Source organism: Colias philodice, chromosome 15 (genome assembly GCF_061535455.1).
Source record: "Colias philodice isolate Cphi_HAF_F1 chromosome 15, ilColPhil1 Martin Lab GWU primary, whole genome shotgun sequence".
Classification (NCBI taxonomy): domain Eukaryota; kingdom Metazoa; phylum Arthropoda; class Insecta; order Lepidoptera; family Pieridae; genus Colias; species Colias philodice.
In genome coordinates, this window is record NC_143100.1 from 1,257,456 (window position 1) to 1,283,750 (window position 26,295).

The window sequence follows — 26,295 nt, forward strand, 5'->3', positions numbered from 1 at the left end:
TTGTGAAATGTATAAAAAAATAAGATATATATTATCATTAACCTTGTGTTATAATAATATTAATATTAATCTTTCTTATTCCAGTGCTACCAGAGTCTCCTACCGCTACCACATGGCACTATCCCCACTCGACGGCACGCTCTACATCTCGGACCCAGAATCCCATCAGATCATCAAAGTCCGCAACACAGATGACTATAGCGACCCTGAAAGAAATTGGGAAACTGTCGTGGGATCTGGTGAAAGATGTCTCCCTGGTGATGAAGCGCATTGCGGTGATGGAGCCCTAGCTAGAGACGCTAAACTAGCTTACCCTAAAGGTGTAGCCGTTTCCATAGACAATGTTCTGTTCTTCGCTGACGGCACTAACATCAGAATGGTCGATAGAGATGGAATTATCACAACTGTCATCGGAAATCACATGCACAGAGCGCATTGGAAACCGATACCTTGTGAAGGCACGCTCAGTGTCGAAGAAGTGCACTTAAGATGGCCGACGGAATTGGCAATTAATCCTTTAGATAACAGCTTACATATTATTGACGATCATATGATTCTACAAATGGCTCCAGATGGCAGAGTTAAGGTAATTGCCGGAAGGCCCTTACATTGCCCTTCGCCATTATCTGGGTATGATATGGAATTAGCGACTTATGCTACTCTTGTAATGCCGCAAAGTATTGCGTTTGGAGCCGCTGGTGATTTGTATGTAGCTGAAAGTGATTCTCAAAGAATTAACAGGGTTAGATTGATAACTACCGATGGAAAGATATCTCTTTATGCTGGAGCCGAATCGAAATGTAACTGTCTAGAAAGAGGCTGCGATTGCTTCGAAGCCGATCATTTCCTGGCTTCTAATTCCAAGTTTAATACGATTTCCGCGGTTGCAGTCAGTCCAGATGGTATCGTTCATATTGCTGACCAAGCTAACTACAGAATTCGATCCGTAATGGCCAGTATTCCTGACGCAAGTGGTGCTAGGGAGTACGAAATATATTCGCCAGATACGCAAGAAATTTACATCTTCAATAGATTCGGCCAACACATTATGACTAAGAATATTCTAACTGGTGAAAACAACTACGTATTTACATACACAGTCAATACAAGCAATGGTAAACTCAGTACTGTAACTGACGCCGCTGGAAACAAAGTTTTCTTACTACGCGACTATTCAAGCCTCGTAAACTCTATTGAAAATACTAAAGGCCAGAAATGTAGGCTCAAAATGTCAAGAATGAAAATGCTGCAAGAGTTACGAACACCTGATAATTTCAATGTGACATTCGATTACCACGGCACTACAGGATTACTCAAAGCTAAATATGACAGCACTGGGCGCAGTTACATTTACAAATATGATGAATTCGGTAGATTGACATCAGCTGTAACGCCTACAGGAAGAATTATTACATTAACATTCGATCTAAGCTTGAAGGGAGCAACTGTCCTAGTCAGTGAAAATAATAAGAAACCAACATCCATTCTGATCAAGGGCTCCTCTGTCAATACGAGAATAGGGGAAGCTGAGAAGAAGACAATCATTTCTATTGATGGTAGCATTTCATCAAGTATGCCTTGGGGTCATGTGATATCAACCGATACAGTACCATATACAATACTATCAGAAATCGATCCTATATTAGGAGAAAGCTATCCCGTACCAGCTAAACAAAGAACTGAAGTAGGTGGCGACTTGGCAAACAGATTCGAATGGAGATATTTCTTGCGAAGATTACAGTCAAACAAAGGAAAGAGTAGCAAAGCGGTCGCTCAAATCGGTCGAAAGTTGAGAGTAAACGGAGAAAACCTGCTTACGCTCGAATATGATAGGGATACTTCTACAGTGGCAATATTTATGGACGATAAAGTAGAATTGTTGAATGTTACTTATGACAGAATGGCCAGGCCAGTGCGTTGGGGACCGAGAAGCGGTTTATTCTCTGAAGTCGAACTCGACTACGATAGATTCAATAGACTTACTAGTTGGAGATGGGGAGACCTAAATGAAACATATGGGTATGACAGAGCAGGCAGATTGCACGAAATACGTTATGGAGACGGTTCATCTTTGGCTTATTCCTTCCGCGATATGTTCACAAGTCTACCTCTCAAAGTGACGACACCAAGAGGCAGTGATTATCTCCTTGACTATGACGATTCTGGTGCACTGCAAAACCTCACTACACCTCGAGGACACATTCATACCTTTGCATTGATGACATCTCTTGGCTACTTCAAATATCAATACTTTTCTCCAATGAACAGGCATCCATATGAAATTCTATACAACGACGACGGACACATATTGGCAAAGATATTCCCGCACCAATCTGGTAAAATTCTCTACGTCTATGATAGTTCTGGTAAATTAGAGACGGTATTGGCTGGCGCATCGGCTATTCGCTACGTGTATCATGAAAACAGTCATCTAGTCAAGAATGTCGAAATAACCGACCCAGATTATGAACTGAGACAAGATTATAAATATCACGCGGGTATTCTGAAAGACGAAAAGATGAAATTCAACTCGAAGAGCGGTCTCAACAATGCCCATTTCAAATACCAGTACGATGGCAACGCGCGGCTTTCTACAATTGACATGAACATCAACAGTAAGGAAATGCCACAACTGCGATTGAAATATAACCAGAACTTGGGTATTCTCGAAGCTGTCAGTGACTTAAGAATCTATAGGAACACCTTCAACCGTTCTGTGATGCAAGACACGAGCAAACAATACTTTACGATCACCGACTACGACGATCACGGTAGAATTAAGACCGTGCTCATGAACATAAAGGCTTTCGACGTGTTCCGACTCGAATTGGAATATGACGTCAGAAACCGCATTAAATCGAAAAAGATGATGATTGGCGACACTTCATCGAACGAACGAATTAGCTACAACTACGATGGACATTTAATGGAAGTTGTGGGATCAGAAGACGATTGGAAATACGTGTATGATGAGAACGGCAATGTTATTGGCGTTATTGAGCATGGAGAGAAACGTTATCTCGGCTATGATATTGGTGACAGAGTAGTACAATATGGCGATATTGAGTTCAGTAGCTATGACGGTAGAGGCTTTGTAATACGTCGCGCTGAACAAAAGTACAGGTACAATTCTCGAGGACAATTCGTTCACGCCTTCGAAAGGGATAAGTTCCAAGTATGGTACTATTATGACGATAGAAATAGGCTAGTCGCTTGGAAGGATGATAAGGAAAACATCACGCAATTCTTTTACACCAATCCACAAACGCCGAACTTGATAACTCACATGCATCATCCGAAAACAGAAAAGACTGTCCGATTTTTGTATGATCAACGCAACTTCCTCACGTGTATTGAAACTGAAGACCAGCGCTTCTACGTCGCAACTGACCACAACGGTTCTCCTTTAGTCGTGTTTGATATTAACGGTGAAATCGTTAAGGAAATCAAGCGTAGTCCATTTGGAAAAATTGTCAAAGACACTAATCCTGGCTTCTATGTACCCGTTGACTTCCAAGGTGGCATTTTAGACTACAATACCAACCTGATATACCTTGAGAACCGTTTATACGATCCGGTTGTAGGACAATGGATGACACCAAGCTGGGAACACCTTGCTACTAAACTGAGTCTTCCAACGGACATATTCATTTACAGATTTAGAAACAACGACCCGATAAATCGAGACCAGAATGTTCCGTACATGACCAGCCTATCAAGTTGGCTTGCACTATACGGCTACGATTTGAACAAAATGATGGGATCCAAATATATAACTGATATGATCTTTACGCCAAAGACATCTGTAACCGCTCCTCAACTTGCGCCTGACTTCGGTGTTATGTCTGGATTGCAGTGTATCATTGAAAAGGTAATTATGATTTATTCTATCATAAACTGAACTCTCTCTTTTCTTTCGCTGTGATTTTCATTTTAAGTAATTGGAATTTTCTCATTGAATTTAGTACAAAACAAATTGTTTAATATTTTCAGGTGAATGATAAACTGGCGGATATCGAATTTGTACCCACACCATTACTGAAGATGGAGCCCATAACAAGAAATCTTCTGCCAAGAGTTTCTTACAAACGAGGAGTGTTTGGTGAAGGAGTTCTCATCTCAAGAGTAGACGGCAAAGCTTACATCAGTGTAGCTGATGGCGCAAATAGCGTAGTTGAAGATGTTATTACCACCGTATTTAATAACTCTTACTTCTTGGACGTTCACTTTAGTATCCATGATCAGGACGTTTTCTACTTTGTGAAGGACAATTCATTGAAGATTAGAGACGATATGGATGAATTACGACGGCTGTCTGGCAAGTTTAATGTATCGCAAGATGAAACTAATGACCAAGGATTAGAGGTGAGAAGGTTTAATTTAATATTATAGTGTTGCAAAAACAGATTAACGACAAACTAACTCACTCGTATTTGAAATTTTTGAAATGCTCTTTTAATTTTGATAATGCTGCTTTAAGTTTCCTAGCTACTAAGAATTATTCTAACTCATACTTTTTAACTGAAACTTTTAACTTTTTCAAGAAGCACTTTTGAATCCTAATAACATAGATTTACCATTTATTACCGTTCGGAAAGTAGTTTCTGCAGATAATAGTGGATAAGAAGCTATTAATTATTTTCTATTTTATGTTATTGAATACCAACGTTAAACTTTATAATTATAATTGCAGGTGCGCGTCCACGCGGTGGGCAAGGGCTCAGCGCAAGCTGTGATAGTACTCCGGTACGGAGTAGACCCGCTACAGGAGCGGGCGAAGCTACTAAAGCACGCGCACAAGCGAGCCGCTACACGCGCGTGGGAGCGGGAGAAGGCGCTCGTGGCGGGAGGGTGGGAGGGGAGGGGAGTGTGGAGCGAGGAGGAGAAGGAGGAGCTTATTTCCCACGGCGTAGTGGACGGGTGGATCGCGCGAGATGTGCACTCGCTGGCCAGGTATTTATTTATTTATTTATTTATTTTGAAAACTACACAGCTTACAGGTATGTATATGTATGGCCAGCCCCCCTAGAAAACCCCTTAGAAAACGTAATCAATCGTCGTCGTCGTCGTAATTAAACGTCAATCTCATACATTCATAATCTATTCTATTCAACTTTACGCTAATAGAAAGCCACTTGTCTAGGGGGGCAGGTATGTATATATGTATGTATGGCCTTGTATTAACTTCCATTACATTAGAATTTACCTACTTGTTAACTTTCTACTGTCCATAACATATGTATATAACAAGAAGCGCAACTCAGGGTCCCAAGACACTATTTCACTTAGTTTGGGACCCACTGTCGTACATTAATTGTAAAACATATGGACATATAAATTTATTTCATTTTCATTTCAGGTTCCCCGCGCTGGCGGACGATCCCGCGAACATCGTGTTCGTGCGAGACGCGCGCCGCAAGCGCCGGCGGAGCGGCCGCGCGCGGCACCGCTCGTGACTGCACTGAGCGTGCGCGCCCCCCGCCTAGCTTATATACCCTCGGAACGCTTGTGATCATTGAGTTACATGTACTACGTAGAGAGGACATCGCTACTATACTTTTTTGAAGTGAAACTTCTTTATCGGGGTTGGACAAAAATTTAGTATAACATTTTTGCGTTACGCCGTGCGCGTGACATTTTCGCGTTACGCCGTACGCGTGACATTTTTGCGTTACGCCATATTTTTGACATTTTTAAGGTCATAAAGAAGTTTCACTTACGTGTGTACACTAGTACACGCACATATTTTTTTAACACGAGTTAGAGTCAATCGTCTCAAATTCAATTTTTTTTGTTACATCAATTGGTTTTAATTGATAAGTTTATTCATATTTTTTAATAAGATAAACAATGTTTATTTGTTACATTGATTGGTTTTAATTTATAAGTAATAAGAGGCAGAATATCTACAAAGTGTATGACTCACTAGCCGCCCCGCGCCGACACTTTGTTCGTGGTGTCCTCTCTAGTAATAATACCTCAATGTTTGTGATTGGATTTTTACGCGTGTTTTCTATTGACGGAATAGTTAAGCTCGGGGACGATAGGACCGCTTCGCGTTTCGGCGCTCGAATCTCGTTTGTGAATCTCTTGAGATCTCGCGACAGGGTACCGGGTCGAAATCGATTCGACTCCTGACAAGCATAATATATCGAAACGATAATACTCAATTACGATCACAATTTTTTACCCTTTTCTATTGTTTTACGCCCCCATCTTGTATACCTATATCGCTAGCGTCGATCCTTTACTTTTTCGAAGTATCGCGTACTCCTATGATATTTTTAGCCAAATATTTCGTTCTATCGCTTACCCTTAAGTGATTGTAAATAATATTTTATTCTTGTAGTCGGTTCCTTTTAACGATGGACCTGAGGTCTTTTCACTTCGCAATACTATTACTATTTAAGCAATAATTTTATCATTATAAATATGTAGCGTTAGGTTTTATAATTCATTAAACCTATGTAAGATAGTCCCGTCTCGTAACTCATATCAAACCGTTTCACTCGTCTGAATACTTTTGTTCCGGTTTACTAGAACCATATAACCCTATTAGGTAAAACTTCATATTCGCCTTCCTAATTTTCTACTATTTTCTCCCAGAGAAAGGCCTATAATAGACTCTACTAGACTTTACGTTACACACTTCCAGTTTCCTACTACTAAATAGATTGTTTACGCACTGAAGTTATTTTAATGTACATTTTATATCGAGTTAATTTTACTAACATGGTCTCGTTACAAATTAACGTAAGTCGAAACTTGAATACGTACAATGTATGTGTTGTACAATAATCGATATTAGAATATTATCAGTGTAGAGGTGACTTCTTGTTGACTTATCGCCATTATAGACTGAAATTATGTGATTTACGCGCAAAAATACTCAATTTTTATTTTTATTTTGCCAAATGTTTATTAATAGGGAATTGTATTAATCTTTTTTATGTAATAATCTTATACTTTTATGTGTTTCTAATGATATTATTGATTGCAATCCGACATAAGTCAGCAAGAAGAATGTATAAAATCGCGTAGTTTCATAGTGTTTGTCCATAAATGTTTCATTTAAATTGTGGTGTCTACTCTGTGTTAGATGTATCATTTAAATGCTAGATGACTGAATGATAGGCGTGGAATATTTTTTACGAAAAGTTTATAAAAATAATATAAAAAGTTAATGAAATAAATTTTTAATCTACGTACGCTCCTTAGCAAGCGGGGCTACATGGTGATATTTTTGCAAAATGTGACTAAACGAAGCAATACTTTGTAATGTAATACGTCTTATCCTTTATTTAGTAACTATAAGGTGTAATTTTTTATTTATAATAATTAATAATTAATGTAATAATATATATGATATTTATATCTATTGTGAATGTAGTTATTGATTTCGCGGTGATATATTATAGAGCGTATTATCTTTTTTATAATGTATAAAGATTCTAATTTGTAAATAGGTACTTAAAAGTTGTAACGTGTAAAAAATAATTGTACATATCTTTACGCTTGAATTATTTATGTAACTAAATAAGTTTAGGCTAACGTATCGTAACTAACGTCAGGCTAGGTGCAGTTTCGGGGCTTTAGTCAAATTTGCCGATCGGTTGGATATCCACACACTTACAAACGCATTTATAATCATTTAGGACGTTGTTGATTTTGAGCATTTTATACTTTTTTTACTGGCTAACAAATCGATCAGGCAACTCTTTAGTGTCATCGACAACCTTACCATAGACTAAGCTTCTAGAATATTAGTGAGCTTGAGAATGCGATCGCATTTAATAAGTAGATTCCTCTGCCGCATTTAATTTATACTGTTGTAGATATGGCGTAGAGCCGGGTTATGTGTATAGTCTGCAGTCAGCTGTGTAAGTCAATAGCTCGTGCGTGCGTGTAAGCATGTACAATAATAAATATAGTATTCTAATGGAATATGTAATAAAAGTAATAAACTGTAATTTTGTTTTCTTTCGTACCTTACCCAAGTTACCCTAGGTTTATAGAAAACACACATTTCACATACTACACTAATTGACTAATGTAAATACGAATATTGGATACTTACATGTTAAAATGACTCGTAAACTTCTAAACCGATTTTGAAGTCTTTAAAGCTATATTTATTCATATATTTCATCCTGATGCAATTTAAAATGATAAAATTCAATTTAAAAATATATAAGTAACTTTCTATAGATTTTTAGATAACATTTTGGAGAGCACTCCATAATAATTGATACTGAAGTTCTATCATTAAAATACACAGTCCTATACAGTATACACACGAACTTAAAACTGTCCTCAAATGTGATTTTAAAATATATTCAAACAAGAAACAAACATTTATACAAAATAGCTTATTAGCATATGTTTAATGTATTCTCAATAGGAATAGTCATCCTATCTGATGATACTATAAATAAATTCAGCCTCATTTAGATTACATAATTAATATCAGTTTTGATTAGGACATTTTTGCCGCTGATTCTGTGCTACATAATATACAATAGTGCTATTAAATGAAATGAAATGAAATGAAATGAAATGAAATATGTTTATTGTGGATACATAAAAAAAAAAAAAAATTACACATTCATGATAGAGATATGGATCAGTTATAGAATACTAATCGATTTCCCAAAACACTGTTTATTTTCCTTCTACAAACCTTGCTAATAACTTTACTTTTTGAAAAAAAAATCAACCTTTATTAGCCTCTATTCTTAGAAGCCTCTACTAGGCTTAACTTATACCATACACGTGCATTGAACGTATAAAAAACAGAATCTAAGAGAGACATTTTTAAAGAATAGAACAATCGACAACGTCGCCTTTCGCTTGATCGGCAGCCTTATAGCTAACGACCACCGCGCAACAGCATGGCAAAAGGTTAGCGACTGGTCGCAAAACGTCATCTGATTTCTTCGACCGTTCACCGTGATTTTGTATGAAAAGCAGCGCCACTCATAATCAGGCGGCAACTGGTGGTACTACGTATTTTTATAAACAAGCTATACTGTAAAGTCTTGCTCTCACATTTATCAATGAATAAGAATGTTCGTGCTATTGTTGGTAAAAATGTATTTTTTTATTGCGTTGGCTTATAAGGTTGATTTTTCAGCTTGACAACTTTAAGAGACAGTATACTTGAATGTAACGGTTTCGTTTTTTTCGTTTCTATTTCGGAACCTTAGAAATTTCATGTTATACTATTTTAGGATTTATGTGTTGTAGTGGGAAGTAATTACTGAAACATGTTCAAAATTCGTTCATCATTTCCATATTACATTACATTGGCAAAAGCTATTTTCGTAATTTTTGATATTTTTATTAAGTGAATTACCTAGTAAGTGAAGTGGACTACGCCGGACTTCGGGTCAGAAGAAATAAAAGAGAAGTTTTGAAATAATACGATTTATTTATAAAAATAATTTTATCATCTATAAAAGCACTTTTACAGTGATATGTTTTTCAAATATAAAAAAAATAACTGGATCGTATACAAAAACTTTTAACCATAGGAACACTTAGGACTAAATTTTCACAATATAACAATCATCTAATTATAAAAATACCAGTAAAAATAATACAATTTCACGTTACAAAAATCAGTCGAATATTTAAAAAATGGCTAGTAATTTCAAATAAAACTGTACACACATGATTTTCTTGATAAAATTAAAAAAAAATGTCGGAAATACAGGATCAATAATTATTATAATTATTAAAAAAAAATAAGTATAATGTTTTTTTGCCTATTTAATTCTACTACATTTAATATTTTATATCATAATTAACACACAAAATTACCGTCATTGAGATTTGTGACATAATTTAATTAATTATTATAGATAATAACGAATAATCTCTTTTATATATGTATTTACAAAATATTAAATCAACACTATAAATACTATAAAAATAAAGGCAAGAAGTATAAATGCTCACAATTTTAATCAAATGTATATAAGTAAATAAGTTTTTTTAGACTAGCATTACATAATATTATAATTGAATCTCTTATCATTATATATCTGAATATTGTAAACACATTTGCGTTAAGCTGCAATCAAAATACATAAACTTAAGGAACCAAAACATTGCCATAAGATAATCAAACCATTCGCCAAAGGAAATGTTTTTTCTTTAACGATAATCTATTATTAATTATAACAATTCCCTTTTCTTGATGATGGTATGTCAATTAATATAATAAAAATAATTATAAAAAAATAATTTCAAAAGATAAAGCCTCAATTAAAGTACATGATTTACGTATTTTAAAGTATTTTAAAAAATACAGTATTTGGGTGATAATAATAGTAATTTATTTATCATTTAGTAAATATATACTACGATAACATCGTTTAATATACAGTGTGGAAATTTTCGATGGGCCCTGGAGGGAAAGTACTTAAAATACTGAAGATAGCGAATTTTTCTAAAATGAGCAAGCAAAATTCCCTCCACGGCCCATCGAAAATTTCCACACTGTATAAATATATCTAACTATTTATTTGTATGTAATTGCATAAACATGCACCTATGTGCAACTTCTACTCAATAATTCGTGTTTAATATTCATTAAGAACACAATCATTTAACAAACAATGGAATACTTTCTTATGTTTAAAATTTTCAATTACACCATTGATATAATAATATCAGGCAAACATACTAAAAAACGCGACGTTCTTCATCTAACACAACATTAACCTTTTTCCCTTCCATGCTTTTCCTAAGCAAAAAAATGTCTTTTTTACAACAAACCAAAGACAAATTAAATAAATACCAAACACTACCACATAACTGGGATTTTCAGTATATTTGTCTTTTTATCACGTGATGCTTAATTAGTAATTTCAAAGTTCCCTTCACCTTTGGCAATAAATACTTGATGAGATTTAAATCTACCCAACCCCTTTCTTTTTCCTTTATCACTCACAAAATCACGTGAAAATCTCATAAGAATAATCACTTTGCGAGGAATACATATAAATATTTTGAAAATACACTACTATTATATATTTTATCCTCAATCTATAAAATCACTAAGCAATGTTTTTTCTTTTAAATATACTGCTAAAAATATGTTCCAGTTTCTTAAAACAAAACATTGATATCCGCCTTCCTAATACTTTCTTTCCCCATGACCAGAACAATTCGAAAGAAATTTAAAAAATACGAGTTTTTTTTTTGTGCCAACGCTGCCCAGTGTGAAGATGGCCCAGTAAATTTTTTAATAATACCCCCAAATTCTTAACAAATTCACTCTCTATAATCCTCAACTGGCTCAGTTCTGGGCTGGGCCACTCTGTCCCATTTTACGTCTACGTCAATTTTATTTATATAACGAAATTTTATGTATAGTTGTGATAAATTCACATGTGACGGCTAAACATGCTGAAAAACTTAGGAAAGCGTTTCTTCCTTCCCACCCCTCTTATACCCACTTTATAAACAGGACAATTCGTTTGCTTTAATAATACCCCCAAATTCTTAACAAATTCACTCTCTATAATCCTCAACTGGCCCAGTTCTGGGCTGGGCCACTCTGTCCCATTGCCCCAACATGTCCCAATCTATATGCTCTACGTCCCAACGTTGCGTGTCGGTCCCATCACAGGGTCGAATGAATAGGTCCTTGGTGGAACGGTCCCAGTCGAGACAATTGTCGTTCGTCCCGTGTTTTAAGAGTTTTTTGCTCTGTGGATAGATGTGAGTATAAGTATATGTTTAATAGGGAAAATAATACGATGAAGTAAAAAAAATATTTTTTTTTTTAATCATGTCATAAAATATATGTATTCTTCTGAAGTCAAAACTATAGGTTAACAGACAAATCGTGAGCAATTGGTTAAAAGTAAAGTTAGGAACGTAGAGTAAATTACGAAGTGTCAAGTATGTAGAGCTAAGAAGATACAGACTGTGTTATATATTTAAATAGAGGTATAACCAAAAAGGTTCTATGTAAAGGGCTATTCACACAGAGCTAACACACAGACACTCACCGCGTGGTACCGCCACAGCTGGTTGCCGCCCCCCAGGTGGCAGGCGTACAGCAGCACGGCGCACACACAGAGCTAACACACAGACACTCACCGCGTGGTACCGCCACAGCTGGTTGCCGCCCCCCAGGTGGCAGGCGTACAGCAGCACGGCGCACACACAGAGCTAACACACAGACACTCACCGCGTGGTACCGCCACAGCTGGTTGCCGCCCCCCAGGTGGCAGGCGTACAGCAGCACGGCGCACACACAGAGCTAACACACAGACACTCACCGCGTGGTACCGCCACAGCTGGTTGCCGCCCCCCAGGTGGCAGGCGTACAGCAGCACGGCGCACACACAGAGCTAACACACAGACACTCACCGCGTGGTACCGCCACAGCTGGTTGCCGCCCCCCAGGTGGCAGGCGTACAGCAGCACGGCGCACACACAGAGCTAACACACAGACACTCACCGCGTGGTACCGCCACAGCTGGTTGCCGCCCCCCAGGTGGCAGGCGTACAGCAGCACGGCGCACACACAGAGCTAACACACAGACACTCACCGCGTGGTACCGCCACAGCTGGTTGCCGCCCCCCAGGTGGCAGGCGTACAGCAGCACGGCGCTGCGCGGGGACGACTCCGGGACGTCCCAGCACATCGAACGGGACTTCGATCTGGAAATACATTTATTTTACTAGTGATGACAGAAGAGCGCACGTGCAGCGCTCTATCTGACTAGTGATGATAACAAAGAGCGCACGTGCAGCGTTCTATCTGACTAGTGATGATAACAAAGAGCGCACGTGCAGCGTTCTATCTGACTAGTGATGATAACAAAGAGCGCACGTGCAGCGTTCTATCTGACTAGTGATGATAACAAAGAGCGCACGTGCAGCGTTCTATCTGACTAGTGATGATAACAAAGAGCGCACGTGCAGCGTTCTATCTGACTAGTGATGATAACAAAGAGCGCACGTGCAGCGTTCTATCTGACTAGTGATGATAACAAAGAGTGCAGGTGCAGCGCTCTATCTGACTAGTGATGATAACAAAGAGCGCACACGCAGCGCTCTCTCTGACTAGTGATGATAACAAAGAGCGCACGTGCAGCGTTCTATCTGACTAGTGATGATAACAAAGAGCGCACGTGCAGCGTTCTATCTGACTAGTGATGACAACAAAGAGCGCACGTGCAGCGTTCTATCTGACTAGTGATGATAACAAAGAGCGCACGTGCAGCGTTCTATCTGACTAGTGATGATAACAAAGAGTGCAGGTGCAGCGCTCTATCTGACTAGTGATGATAACAAAGAGCGCACACGCAGCGCTCTCTCTGACTAGTGATGATAACAAAGAGCGCACGTGCATCGTTCTATCTGACTAGTGATGATAACAAAGAGCGCACACGCAGCGCTCTCTCTGACTAGTGATGATAACAAAGAGCGCACGTGCAGCGTTCTATCTGACTAGTGATGATAACAAAGAGCGCACGTGCAGCGTTCTATCTGACTAGTGATGATAACAAAGAGCGCACGTGCAGCGTTCTATCTGACTAGTGATGATAACAAAGAGCGCACGTGCAGCGTTCTATCTGACTAGTGATGATAACAAAGAGTGCAGGTGCAGCGCTCTATCTGACTAGTGATGATAACAAAGAGCGCACACGCAGCGCTCTCTCTGACTAGTGATGATAACAAAGAGCGCACGTGCATCGTTCTATCTGACTAGTGATGATAACAAAGAGCGCACACGCAGCGCTCTCTCTGACTAGTGATGATAACAAAGAGCGCACGTGCAGCGTTCTATCTGACTAGTGATGATAACAAAGAGCGCACTTGCAGCGTTCTATCTGACTAGTGATGATAACAAAGAGCGCACGTGCAGCGTTCTATCTGACTAGTGATGATAACAAAGAGCGCACGTGCAGCGTTCTATCTGACTAGTGATGATAACAAAGAGTGCAGGTGCAGAGCTCTATCTGACTAGTGATGATAACAAAGAGCGCACACGCAGCGCTCTCTCTGACTAGTGATGATAACAAAGAGCGCACGTGCAGCGTTCTATCTGACTAGTGATGATAACAAAGAGCGCACGTGCAGCGTTCTATCTGACTAGTGATGATAACAAAGAGCGCACGTGCAGCGTTCTATCTGACTAGTGATGATAACAAAGAGCGCACGTGCAGCGTTCTATCTGACTAGTGATGATAACAAAGAGCGCACGTGCAGCGTTCTATCTGACTAGTGATGATAACAAAGAGCGCACGTGCAGCGTTCTATCTGACTAGTGATGATAACAAAGAGTGCAGGTGCAGCGCTCTATCTGACTAGTGATGATAACAAAGAGCGCACACGCAGCGCTCTCTCTGACTAGTGATGATAACAAAGAGCGCACGTGCAGCGTTCTATCTGACTAGTGATGATAACAAAGAGCGCACGTGCAGCGTTCTATCTGACTAGTGATGATAACAAAGAGCGCACGTGCAGCGTTCTATCTGACTAGTGATGATAACAAAGAGCGCACGTGCAGCGTTCTATCTGACTAGTGATGATAACAAAGAGTGCAGGTGCAGCGCTCTATCTGACTAGTGATGATAACAAAGAGCGCACACGCAGCGCTCTCTCTGACTAGTGATGATAACAAAGAGCGCACGTGCATCGTTCTATCTGACTAGTGATGATAACAAAGAGCGCACACGCAGCGCTCTCTCTGACTAGTGATGATAACAAAGAGCGCACGTGCAGCGTTCTATCTGACTAGTGATGATAACAAAGAGCGCACGTGCAGCGTTCTATCTGACTAGTGATGATAACAAAGAGTGCAGGTGCAGCGCTCTATCTGACTAGTGATGATAACAAAGAGCGCACGTGCAGCGTTCTATCTGACTAGTGATGATAACAAAGAGCGCACGTGCAGCGTTCTATCTGACTAGTGATGATAACAAAGAGCGCACGTGCAGCGTTCTATCTGACTAGTGATGATAACAAAGAGCGCACGTGCAGCGTTCTATCTGACTAGTGATGATAACAAAGAGTGCAGGTGCAGCGCTCTATCTGACTAGTGATGATAACAAAGAGCGCACACGCAGCGCTCTCTCTGACTAGTGATGATAACAAAGAGCGCACGTGCAGCGTTCTATCTGACTAGTGATGATAACAAAGAGCGCACGTGCAGCGTTCTATCTGACTAGTGATGATAACAAAGAGCGCACGTGCAGCGTTCTATCTGACTAGTGATGATAACAAAGAGCGCACGTGCAGCGTTCTATCTGACTAGTGATGATAACAAAGAGTGCAGGTGCAGCGCTCTATCTGACTAGTGATGATAACAAAGAGCGCACACGCAGCGCTCTCTCTGACTAGTGATGATAACAAAGAGCGCACGTGCATCGTTCTATCTGACTAGTGATGATAACAAAGAGCGCACACGCAGCGCTCTCTCTGACTAGTGATGATAACAAAGAGCGCACGTGCAGCGTTCTATCTGACTAGTGATGATAACAAAGAGCGCACGTGCAGCGTTCTATCTGACTAGTGATGATAACAAAGAGTGCAGGTGCAGCGCTCTATCTGACTAGTGATGATAACAAAGAGCGCACGTGCAGCGTTCTATCTGACTAGTGATGATAACAAAGAGCGCACGTGCAGCGTTCTATCTGACTAGTGATGATAACAAAGAGCGCACACGCAGCGCTCTCTCTGACTAGTGATGATAACAAAGAGCGCACGTGCAGCGTTCTATCTGACTAGTGATGATAACAAAGAGCGCACGTGCAGCGTTCTATCTGACTAGTGATGATAACAAAGAGTGCAGGTGCAGCGCTCTATCTGACTAGTGATGGTAACAAAGAGTGCACGTGCAGCGTTCTATCTGGCTAGTGATGATAACAAAGAGCGCATCGATCGATCAATCGATTAATCAATCGATCTATCAATAATCGATCAATCAATAATTGATCAATCGATCAATCGATATATCGATCGATCAATCAAATCAATCAATCAATACGATCAATCGATCATTCAATCAATCAATCGATCAATGCGATCAATCGATCATTCAATCAATCAATCAATCGATCGATCAATCAATCAATAATCGATCAATCAATAATTGATCAATCGATCAATCGATCAATCAATCATCAATCATTCAATCAATCATTCAATCATTCAATCAATCAATCAATCAATCGATCAATCAATCGATATATCGATCATTTCTTTGTTTATATTCAAGCTACATTCACATATTGTTACATTCACAATACTTTAGGGGAAATATTTATAAACAACAATGTTTGATATTTTTGCGATTAATTGTTTTAAATATATTTATTGAATAGCTACTAGATAAGTAGGTAATAGCTTGGAAAACTCTTTTCAATCAGGACATCCTTTATAACAGTTTACAACCTATTCTATGACCTACGGAATATATGTACCCTTTAAAATTTAATAAAGAAATCGATCCTTATCCGATTATTTCATTATATTATAGAACTTTATAATATGTAGGGGAGGCCAGGATGCTAAATGTGGATTTACTCGAGCGTCACGGGAACCTATTAGAATTGGTAGATTAGACCATAGCGAGAAAAAATGGTCCTATAATGTTTTCACTTTTAGCGGCGGGGAAGGGTTTTTTGATTTTTTTTAATTTAAAAAAGAAAAAAATTGGCTTGGAAATACTCAAGCGCGTTAGATATTGATATTTTGCATGCTCCAGGACGTCACTGAAAAAAAGTATACGTTAATCTGACGATTTAAGTGGCGATTTAATCGCTATGAAGAAAGGGTAAAAAATTAAAGTAATATTATTCGAGCGCGTCAGATTAATATATGGGGGGGTTAATTACAATATAAGAAGTTCCCATTTCGCTAATCTGACGATTCGAGCTCAACCTTAGGGAATTATGGATTATTCAAATTTTCCAGCGGGGCCCCTGAGCGCACCCACCAACCATAACTGCTCATATTGACTAGAGGTACTAATGAATAGCTAAGGTACCGTCCCTTATAGTAATCTGACGCGCTCGAGTAAATCCCAAAATCCCCCTCTTGGCCTCCCCTACTATTAAGTAAATATATTGTTTACAATATTTAATAGTGAATGGATATGAATGTGATTGTTGCAATTCACGAATTCATTGCGAAACAGGCTTTTCTGCAGTTGCAGTAATAAAAAACAAGTACAGGTCAAAAATAGACGTAGAAAAGGAAATGAGAGTGGCAATTTCCAAGCTGGAGCCCCGAATTCAGAAGCTATGCTCAGAAAAGCAAGTAGCTTTGCTGGCTTAAATATCTCTTTTTATTTTTATGCTTATGTTTTGATTTCGTTCTTATTTTCTAATAAAAATTATAAATGTCCAAATAGTGTTTTGAACCTGAGGTTGGTACTTAAATTGCTAAGTATTTTTGGGGGCTGGGTTGAGGGGCGTCGTAGAATAATGGTAAAATCTCAAGAGCGTCACAGTACAAAAAAGTTTGGGAAGCCCTGTTCTATAATAATATTATAAAGCTGAAGAGTTTGTTTGAACGCGCTAATCTCAGGAACAGGAACAGGTCCGATTTGAAAAAAATAGCCCATTTATCGAGGCTGCTATAGGCTATATACACATATATAGCCTAAAGCGCGATGATATTATCATCGCGCTATAAGACCAACAGGAGCGGAGCTACGCGGGTGAAACCGCGGGGCGCAGCTAGTTATAGATAAAACAATCACCTTATATCCTTATGCCAGGAGAGTATGAAGTTTTGCTCAGCTTTCGGCGATTCGGTGCACGGTTTAAGATGTAACTTGTCCATTTGTTCGCCGTGGTGTGCGTCCACACATAGTTGCGGGTTTGATGATGGTCTAATCTGTAATTATTTAAATAATTAAAGGTAATCCAGTTAAAAAAAAATAATTTAACATATTTTAGCATGCAAATTGTTTGAAATCGTTAAATTTTTTTTTTCTTTTCAAAATAAAGGAAAGGATTCGTCAAGTAAAATTTTCTATCTACAATAGATACCTTCCGTTGTGTAGATTTAGTATATGTGATGTTTTACATAATATTATGTAAACAAACTTAAAAGTTTATGTACTATGTTTGAAATAATTATATGTGTTGTAATTATTAATGTATTTGTTTTAAGGTTAGCCTAATAAAAGATCAACCCAAAACGTTGTTTCATTTTCCACCATTACATCCGTTTTCCATACTAATATACTAATATAAATGCGAAAGTAACTCTGTCTGTCTGTCTGTTACTCAATCACGCCTTAACTACTGAACCAATTTGCATGAAATTTGGTATAGAGATATTTTTATACCCGAGAAAGGACATAGGCTACTTTTTACCCCGGGGCGTGGGATAGGTTTTATCCCGGAATTTTTTTTTTTTTAACCATTTATTGATAGAAAAATAAACATACATTAAGCATACAGAAGAAACACCACATAAATCGACACGATTTGATCGTGGTGCACATGCATTCTAGACGCCAAACAAATACTAGACAGATTAATATAAATTTTGCTGCATTACATTTGAAAATTACAAATCCCAAGGGAACGGGAACTATGCGGGTTTTTCTTTGACTGCGCGGGCGAAACCACGGGCGGAAAGCTAGTTCATAATAAATAATAATTATTTACTGTATAAAAATCTACTCACGCGGCCTTCAGCAAACGGACTAGGTTCAACAGGTGGATATTTCACTGTTAAGTCGAAAGCAATCTGAAAAACAATGTCAATACTTAATTATAAGGAAAAACAACACATCTAACTGAAAGGAAATTGTTACATGTTTTTGTAATACAATATAATATAAACAGGCTATTTCATGTTTAAAAAAAAGGGAAAAAACAATATAGATTTATAAAAAAAAAATATTCCTCAAACCGAACTATACTAAAAATTCAGAACAAATACAATTAAAAAAAACACACAAAAGAAAACCTAACCTTAACTGATACAAAAAGCTATATATCAACATACCTGAGTCATGAACCACTTAAATGATTTACACTTAAGCCGCTCCCTCAGAGCTTTCTGTACCGAAATGTCCCCAGTATCAATACTTAGGTATTTTGGTCGTCTCTTGTACAAGTATTGTGCGTATTCGTCCATCCATACCTCTGCAACGCGGCGGTAGTTCTGAAATTAGGAAAAATTAGGTTATATAATTCACAATTCATTTGTAAAACTGATACATAGCAATGATAATTAATTTCCCTATGAGAATATACTTAGTAATTTCGTTTGTTTTCATAAAGTTATCTACATTATTAAGCTAATGAAATGCATTTGAAATTCAAACTTGAAACTGAATCATATAAAATTAAAAATTAGTTGAAAATAAAAAGCGAAGACAAATTCTTCTGTATTCTACTCAAACATAAAATAAATTATTATAATTGTTAATACCATAAATACTGGATACTTTTTTCCTCAATAAACTGATATTAATCAGAAAAACGATTTTCTATTCGATTTCTTATTTATCCACACATTTTCTTTTTCTTAAACTTAAACTTTTTTTTTTCCTTAAAAAAAAATTTTTTTTATTTATTTGTTGTTTTTACTCACCCGCCCCACAAAATCCCCATGTCCCGGGTTGGGGAACGGCGCGAACTTTCGGTACACGTGTCCCACGCGGGAACACGGCGCGTCTACCATACGACCGCCACACTGCCAGATCTGGGGACAAATGTATGGCAAATAATTATTTAGTCATCACTAAGGTGAAAGTTGTTACAACTATACCTATGTAAAAAAAGACGTGTGTCACTCGGGGACTGCCGCGGTAAAGCTATTGCATGCTATGCCTTCAAGCCACACCTCCGCGGCCGTCCCCGTAGGGAGCGTGAGGTTTTTTCGTTACGGAATGTCTCGATTCGATTCCCGCGCTCAAGGCCCGCGATAGAAGCTATGCAATAGCTTAAAAATGTAAGGTAAAAATCTATGTGCTGAAAGGTCGTTTTAGTTTTGATAACTGAATTTAGTTTTTTTGTGAATTTATGTTTTTACGTAAAAAAAAAATCCTTCATTCACTTATAAACGTGACAAGAAAAAAATATTGTTTCCATTGTAATTTGTAAATTACTGATATTATGGTCATCACGTCACTTGAAGGACCGCAATCAAATATGAAAGTTGAATACATTGAGGTATTATTACTACTTATAGAGAGGACACCACGAACAAAATTTGTGCGCGGCGCGCGGCGGCGCTGGGCGGCTAGTGAGTCATACACTTTGTAGATATTCTGCCTCTTATTACTTCTAAATTCAAACCAATCAATGTAACAAATAAATATTGTTTATCTTATTAAAAAAATATGAATAGACTTATCCATTAAAACCAATCAATGTAACAAAAAAAATTGGTTTTTGACGATTGACTCTAACTCGTGTTACAAATAGTGTAGTAGCGATCTCCTCTCTAGTACGTAGTACATAGTAACTCAATGGTTGAATAGCAAAGAAATACAATACGTACTTATAGGAATTGAGGTAAAATACTGTAATCGTTTTTATTTTTTGTCAATTTAACTGAATAGGTAAGGTAGATCAAGTAAAATAGCTATAAATTAAATATTACATAGGAATAAAGCATTACACCGATTTTTTATTTTAAAAATTTAAAAGTATACCTTAAAACTCAATTCATACTGTTCCCCACCCCAAATGTCTAGTCCAGGGTCGTAACCGCCAAGTTCCCAAAAGAAAAGACGTGATATTGCGAATAACCCTCCGGCCATAACTGGACTCCTACAAAATAAAATTTATCAATTTAAATATTAAACTTGAATTCAAACATTTATTCATCAAATGAATGCAGTAATTTTATTTTTTTGGTTACTGGTTTTGTTTATTTTTATTGTCAGAGATGATTGTTATGAAAGAAAATCTAAAACAAATTGAGGCAAAACTTAAAAAAAAAATTAACATTTCATTAACATTGTACACTAACATCAAAAAATTCCACACATTTTTGGTATATACATCGCACAACACAAAACACTTTAAAACAAACAAAAAATCACAAAAAAATGTTGTGTGGTTTTATGAAACCAGGGTAAAAGCATCGAGATAGTATGTACTACGTACTAGAGAGGCGATCGCTACTACACTCTCTTTAACACGAGCTAGAGGTAAGAATCACAAGTCTCTTTAGTCTGTGTCGGACTGTGCCCCCCGCTTGCCGCGTCAACACGTGTTATTGCTCTGTTCAAAATGCCTTCGTGTTTGCTTAGATATTGTTTTACAAGTTCCCATAATACAAACAAAGCCCGAGGAGTGACTTTTCACCAGTAAGTTTCCTTATTATGAGTAAGTCATGCATTTTACTAATATTGTTATCATTTTGCGAAAAATCACCACGCGTTCTGCGTTTCGCGCCATTTTTCATAGACTAACAGCACAGACGTGACACTATCGATGAGTCTGTTAAAAAAATGTAACTGGATTTTTTTAACTATGTATATATACTAGGAAAGATTACCGTGGTGTAGTACCTAAATATTTATACTTTTACCCGACTACGCAAAGTAAAACGGTAGGTTATATTAAGTAATATTTATTTATTTACCTATTTTTATTTATTAAAAAAAGGTTAATCAACAGTTGTTCCAATAGGATTTATAAATTATTATGCACAACAATTACAAATAAACACAACATTCACAGAAACTAATACAGTAAAAGTTCCTTAATCGCGCTTCCTTTATTCGTGTTTTCACTATTCGCGGATTAAAAAAATGCGACCCAATTTCTATATTCACGACTAAAAATTTTTTTTATTCGCGGATTTAATAAGTACATACATAATAATAAAATTATTCCAATAGGTATCTTACCCAATATCCTTGTCAAATGGAATAATAAGAAAGTAAAATAGATCTTATTACAAGTTTGCCTAAAGTACATAATATTATGTTCTTAAATGATATCGCCGAGGCCTTTGACACAAGCCGCCTTTGTCGCAAGCCACCTCTGCGGCGATTGATGTTTTTGAGAATGTAAATAAACAGAATGGAAGCAACCTTATAACTCAATAAATAAAGTATATTTTTAAATGTAGATCCGTTTATAGTAAAAGCCGCTTTGCGTATTTATTGTTTCGTCTTTCACATTCGTTACAAAAATTGTGATCGAGTAAGGGGGCGTCCATAAATTACGTGAGGTGTTTTTTAAAATTTTCTGCACCTCCCTCTCCCCCTGGTGAGATGTCGTGAGAATTTATTCAACCCCACCCCCATCCTCGAATCTCACGTGAGATTTTTCAAAATGTGAGTTTCTTATACGTAAACGCCATCAACATTGAATCATCGTATCCATTTAATTAGGGCTATTATAAACCAATACTCCAAAATTCGATTACATCATGAAGCAAAAACTGATAAAACTATTGATTACTACACAAAACGACAAAAGCTTACTAAATTGATATTATTTAAAGGAAATTAAAATACATAGTTTAATATAAAATCCTCGTTTTATTAATTCCCTAGTATCAGTACCACCAGATAGTACCGAGTAAACAGATTGCACAATGTGTCGCATCTGCACGCATTGCTTAATCTTTGAACTTGAAGCCACGCCTCGCTCGTTCCACACGTACCCCACCACATCGGCCGCGCGCAATGTTTTTGTTTGGAATAACCCCTCTAGTAGTACATACTATCTCGATGGGTAAAAGTGAAACTGTTCGAACGGTTCCGAACACTGCTTTGTGTAGCGCATGTCGAGTGTCGGTCGGCTGCCGAGTACCTACTCGGCAGCCGCGATACACGCGACATGCGCTATACAGACCAAAAAGTTTAAGACGATGTAATAAAAGTTTCACTTTAAAAATACTTACTCAAACGGCTCAGGCATGTTTTCCACATCTCTAGGCAACAGCGGCAGTCTTTTATAATACAATTCCCAATCAAACGCTCCCCTAGCCCCTTCATCTTGAGCCCGGTATTCGAAGGTATCGTATGCGATCACGTCTATGTATGGACATACTACTGTACGAGGATCAAGCGCTATGGGCTCTGGAAGTTTTTTTTTTATTAAAAAAGAGAAGTAATAAATATCGTAACTTTAAGAACGTGAACATGTTAATATGAATATTCATGAGAATTCGACTTAAAATATTTTAAAACAGAAAATTCTAGCGATTTCGAATAAGAAATATATTTTGACAAAAAATATATTTTTTGAAAAAATTTAATCCATTAAAAAAATAAATGGTTATCTTTTATTAGCCTTTTTTAAAGAAAGACATTTTAAATGAGTCTTTTATATATAAAAAAATTGTATCAGCATAATATTTAAAACATGTAGTAAAACAGTACACAAAGTCTATCGTCAAATATTTCTTAATGATAATTAATATGCATACATATTATACCTAACAGTGGCGGTAACCAATTAACATTCGCCTCTGTATGAGAGTCTAAAAACAGCAGCACATCAGCCGTTGCCTGCTTCGCCCCAGCCAATCTTGCTGTTATCAATCCACTGCGATTTTTAAGACGAATTACCTTCACTTTTCGATAGTTATACATGAGATATTCATCCAAGTTTTCTTTCAGGAAATCTGAAACATATTGAGAATTGAGAAATTTTTACAATTGAAAATTTTTACAACGTGAACTGGTGAAAGACGCAAGTTCGAATCCGATCAATCTTTAAAAGTTTCTCATTTATAATGTAAACATTACCAATTATAAGACATAAAGTTTTATCTTATCATATTAAAATTGAGTGTTTTCTCAAACATTCATTTTTAACAAATATTACATTTTGTATGAATCATTGATTACAAACTAGAATAACATATGATAGTGTGTAAGCTAAACCTTGGCGCATGCTTTTCTAACTTTTTTAACAAACTTATTTTTCTAACCAACCCAATCTTATAAGACTCATATATGATGTTTCTCAATTTTCTATACATTTGAATAAAATCATTAAATTAGTATTGTACATATTACTAACTACTACTAATTATAATAATTTGCTTTAAAATTTATGTTATCTTTGCATTATCAGTGCATTAAATAGTAAGTACATGGTATTTCCCACATAATTCTTGAACAAATATTTTGAACAATTTTATGTTCGAAACATCCTGCCTTTATTGACATCATGCTAAAACTATTTAAAATATTTACATATTTTGAATATTACAAAGATATTCAGATCCACAAGAAATTACTGTATTGTAATTGTGAAAGAAATCTTTAATAGTTTTATAAATACAACAAAATACCATACACACAAAACTAAAACAAACTATTCAACAAATTATTTCAACACAAACATCATTTGTGCACTAAATACTGAACAATTTTACTTTTTAGCACTTACATACAAGTTACAACATTTATACAACTTACCTTTAGTACTAGCATCGTCCACTAAGAATATCTCCTTAATCAGCTTTTCCGGTGATCTATTAAGCACACTGACCACAGTTCGAAGCAATGTGCTCCAATGCTCATTGTGGAATGGTACGACCACACTCACAGTTGGCAACGACTCAATATAGAGACGTTTTTGACACCCCAGATGCCTTATATCTGGTAGGGAGCGATTGAGAGGTATCTTATCACTTAGGGCTCCGTTAAATCCATTTACTGAATATAACTCTTTCTCCAGATTGGTTTCTCTTTTCGATAAATGAGCAGGCAGTCCTTGCTCGCCGATACCTTAAAATTAAAACTTTTTAATATTATTGGTAAGTCAGAAACATTAAGAGATCAATTGTAAATTTTTAGAATATTTGATGTTAAAGAAATAATATTAAGCATAAAACAATACACACCCACTCGTTTCCTTTCATATTTTATCTGTTTGTAATTGTGCCAGTCTATTTTCTGGAATTAATTTTAATATTGATAAGTAATCTTTTATCACACTAGTTTTAAATAGATTTTCTATAAATTTATAAAGAATAGAAAAAATTTGATCGCTCTAGCGGGTCAGGGGTGGCCGAGTTGGTTAGGCATCCGCCCTGGATTGGCTTGAAAGGATGCGGGTTCAAGTCTTGCCTCGTGATCTAATTTTTTCTATTCTTTATATATTAATATTTATAAAAAATTTGAATGCCATAAAACCAAAAATATCAAATTCAATAGATTTTCTTTCAATTATTCAAATGTTTCAATATTTTATAGGATTTTCATCATATAGAAAGAAAACTATAGTTGTACAATATGAATACACTTTTTTTTATTAGTGAGTAGTATATTCTTTCTTTCAAAGAAATAAGGCTTGATTTAAAAAAACTAATTCATGCAGGTAAGGCGTAAAACCATAAAAGTTGGATATAATACAGCATATCAATTACATTTATATTTGTATGGTTTCTTATACATACTTTTAAGCTTGCTGGTTCAAAATAATCCTTCTTTCCGCTGCCCAAGAGTGTCTGCTTCAAAGGCTCAATGGATATTGAGTTTACATCCTTTGTTCTCAATATATATACTGTGGCCACAATTACTATTATTATAATAAGGTTACGTAGCCGTAACAGCCTCAAAAAGTTGCGCCGCATCACAATTGTACTATAAAAAACATAAGTATCAGATATTTTTGATAAAAAAAAATACTAGGTTTGAAGCAACTTGAAAAATTGAATTAATTTATTAGCGCTCGTAATAATAATTGCACTTAACAATAATAAACTGTCTGATTTTCCAAGAAATGACTAACTAAAGTTCAATGATTGTAGATCAATATCTCCAAATTATATTAGATAAATCACAGGAATTGTCGTGTACCCATTATAATGCGATAAGATAATATAAATATTAATAGCACTGATTTTGACGAGTTCATAGATAAATTACTTACCTTGAAATGCTTCCTAGGAACAAGTAAATACACTAACCAGACACTGGTGCTATAAACCCTTTTTTGTACGAAACCTGATCAATTTTACATGGAACCCAGTCAGTAAAGGAACCGGCAAACAAGTAAACAGCCGACAGGCGACAAGGTTTGCCTTTTACTTTTTAAAAATATTCATTGTTCTATGTTATGTATTAAATGATAGTACAACAAAAAGATTTTCTCACACAGCGGTAATGTTCGTACACTTTACTATTTTACATACTCATAATTTTTTAAATACTTCAATAAAATCATTAATCAATAATGAATCTTTACAGAATGTAAATCGCAACTTGCTGTTTGTGATTGGGCTAAAGTCAAATAAAATTTTGACAATGTTTTTTTTATTTGATTTGACATTCGAATTGGGATTAATATACTTGCCATTTCCAAAAATATTTATTTG

The 26,295-nt window shown here is 36.6% G+C and overlaps 2 protein-coding genes across 5 annotated transcripts in view; one reads left to right on the forward strand and one right to left on the reverse strand.

The window, feature by feature from the left end:
• Positions 1–7,970, forward strand: part of Ten-m (teneurin transmembrane protein Ten-m) — a 210,721-nt gene extending 202,751 nt beyond the window's left edge. For all 3 annotated transcript variants that reach the window (XM_089704261.1, XM_089704264.1, XM_089704263.1), the window contains 4 exons: positions 85–3,871; positions 3,994–4,365; positions 4,694–4,953; positions 5,360–7,970. In XM_089704261.1, coding sequence (XP_089560387.1) covers positions 85–3,871; positions 3,994–4,365; positions 4,694–4,953; positions 5,360–5,456 — 4,516 coding nt within the window. In that variant the 3' untranslated portion in view covers positions 5,457–7,970. The remainder of the gene's footprint in view (positions 1–84; positions 3,872–3,993; positions 4,366–4,693; positions 4,954–5,359) is intronic.
• A 1,440-nt stretch (positions 7,971–9,410) lies between these two features.
• LOC149482018 (N-acetylgalactosaminyltransferase 6-like) lies at positions 9,411–26,228 on the reverse strand. Of its 2 annotated transcripts, none has more exons than XM_089704414.1 (13): positions 25,851–26,227; positions 25,375–25,561; positions 24,820–24,871; positions 24,392–24,703; positions 23,401–23,589; positions 22,864–23,041; positions 20,654–20,771; positions 19,588–19,698; positions 18,997–19,155; positions 18,673–18,735; positions 17,735–17,871; positions 12,570–12,681; positions 9,411–11,718 (listed from the first exon to the last, which is right to left on the reverse strand). In XM_089704414.1, the coding sequence occupies exons 2-13, from the start codon at positions 25,549–25,551 to the stop codon at positions 11,521–11,523; spliced, it is 1,806 nt and encodes a 601-aa protein (XP_089560540.1). In that variant the 5' UTR covers positions 25,552–25,561; positions 25,851–26,227; the 3' UTR covers positions 9,411–11,520. The 2 variants fall into 2 exon arrangements, 1 of the variants encoding a protein (XP_089560540.1); XR_016316741.1 differs by having other exon boundaries at positions 11,580–11,718; positions 12,024–12,681; positions 25,851–26,228.
• Between the last annotated feature and the right edge of the window lie 67 nt (positions 26,229–26,295).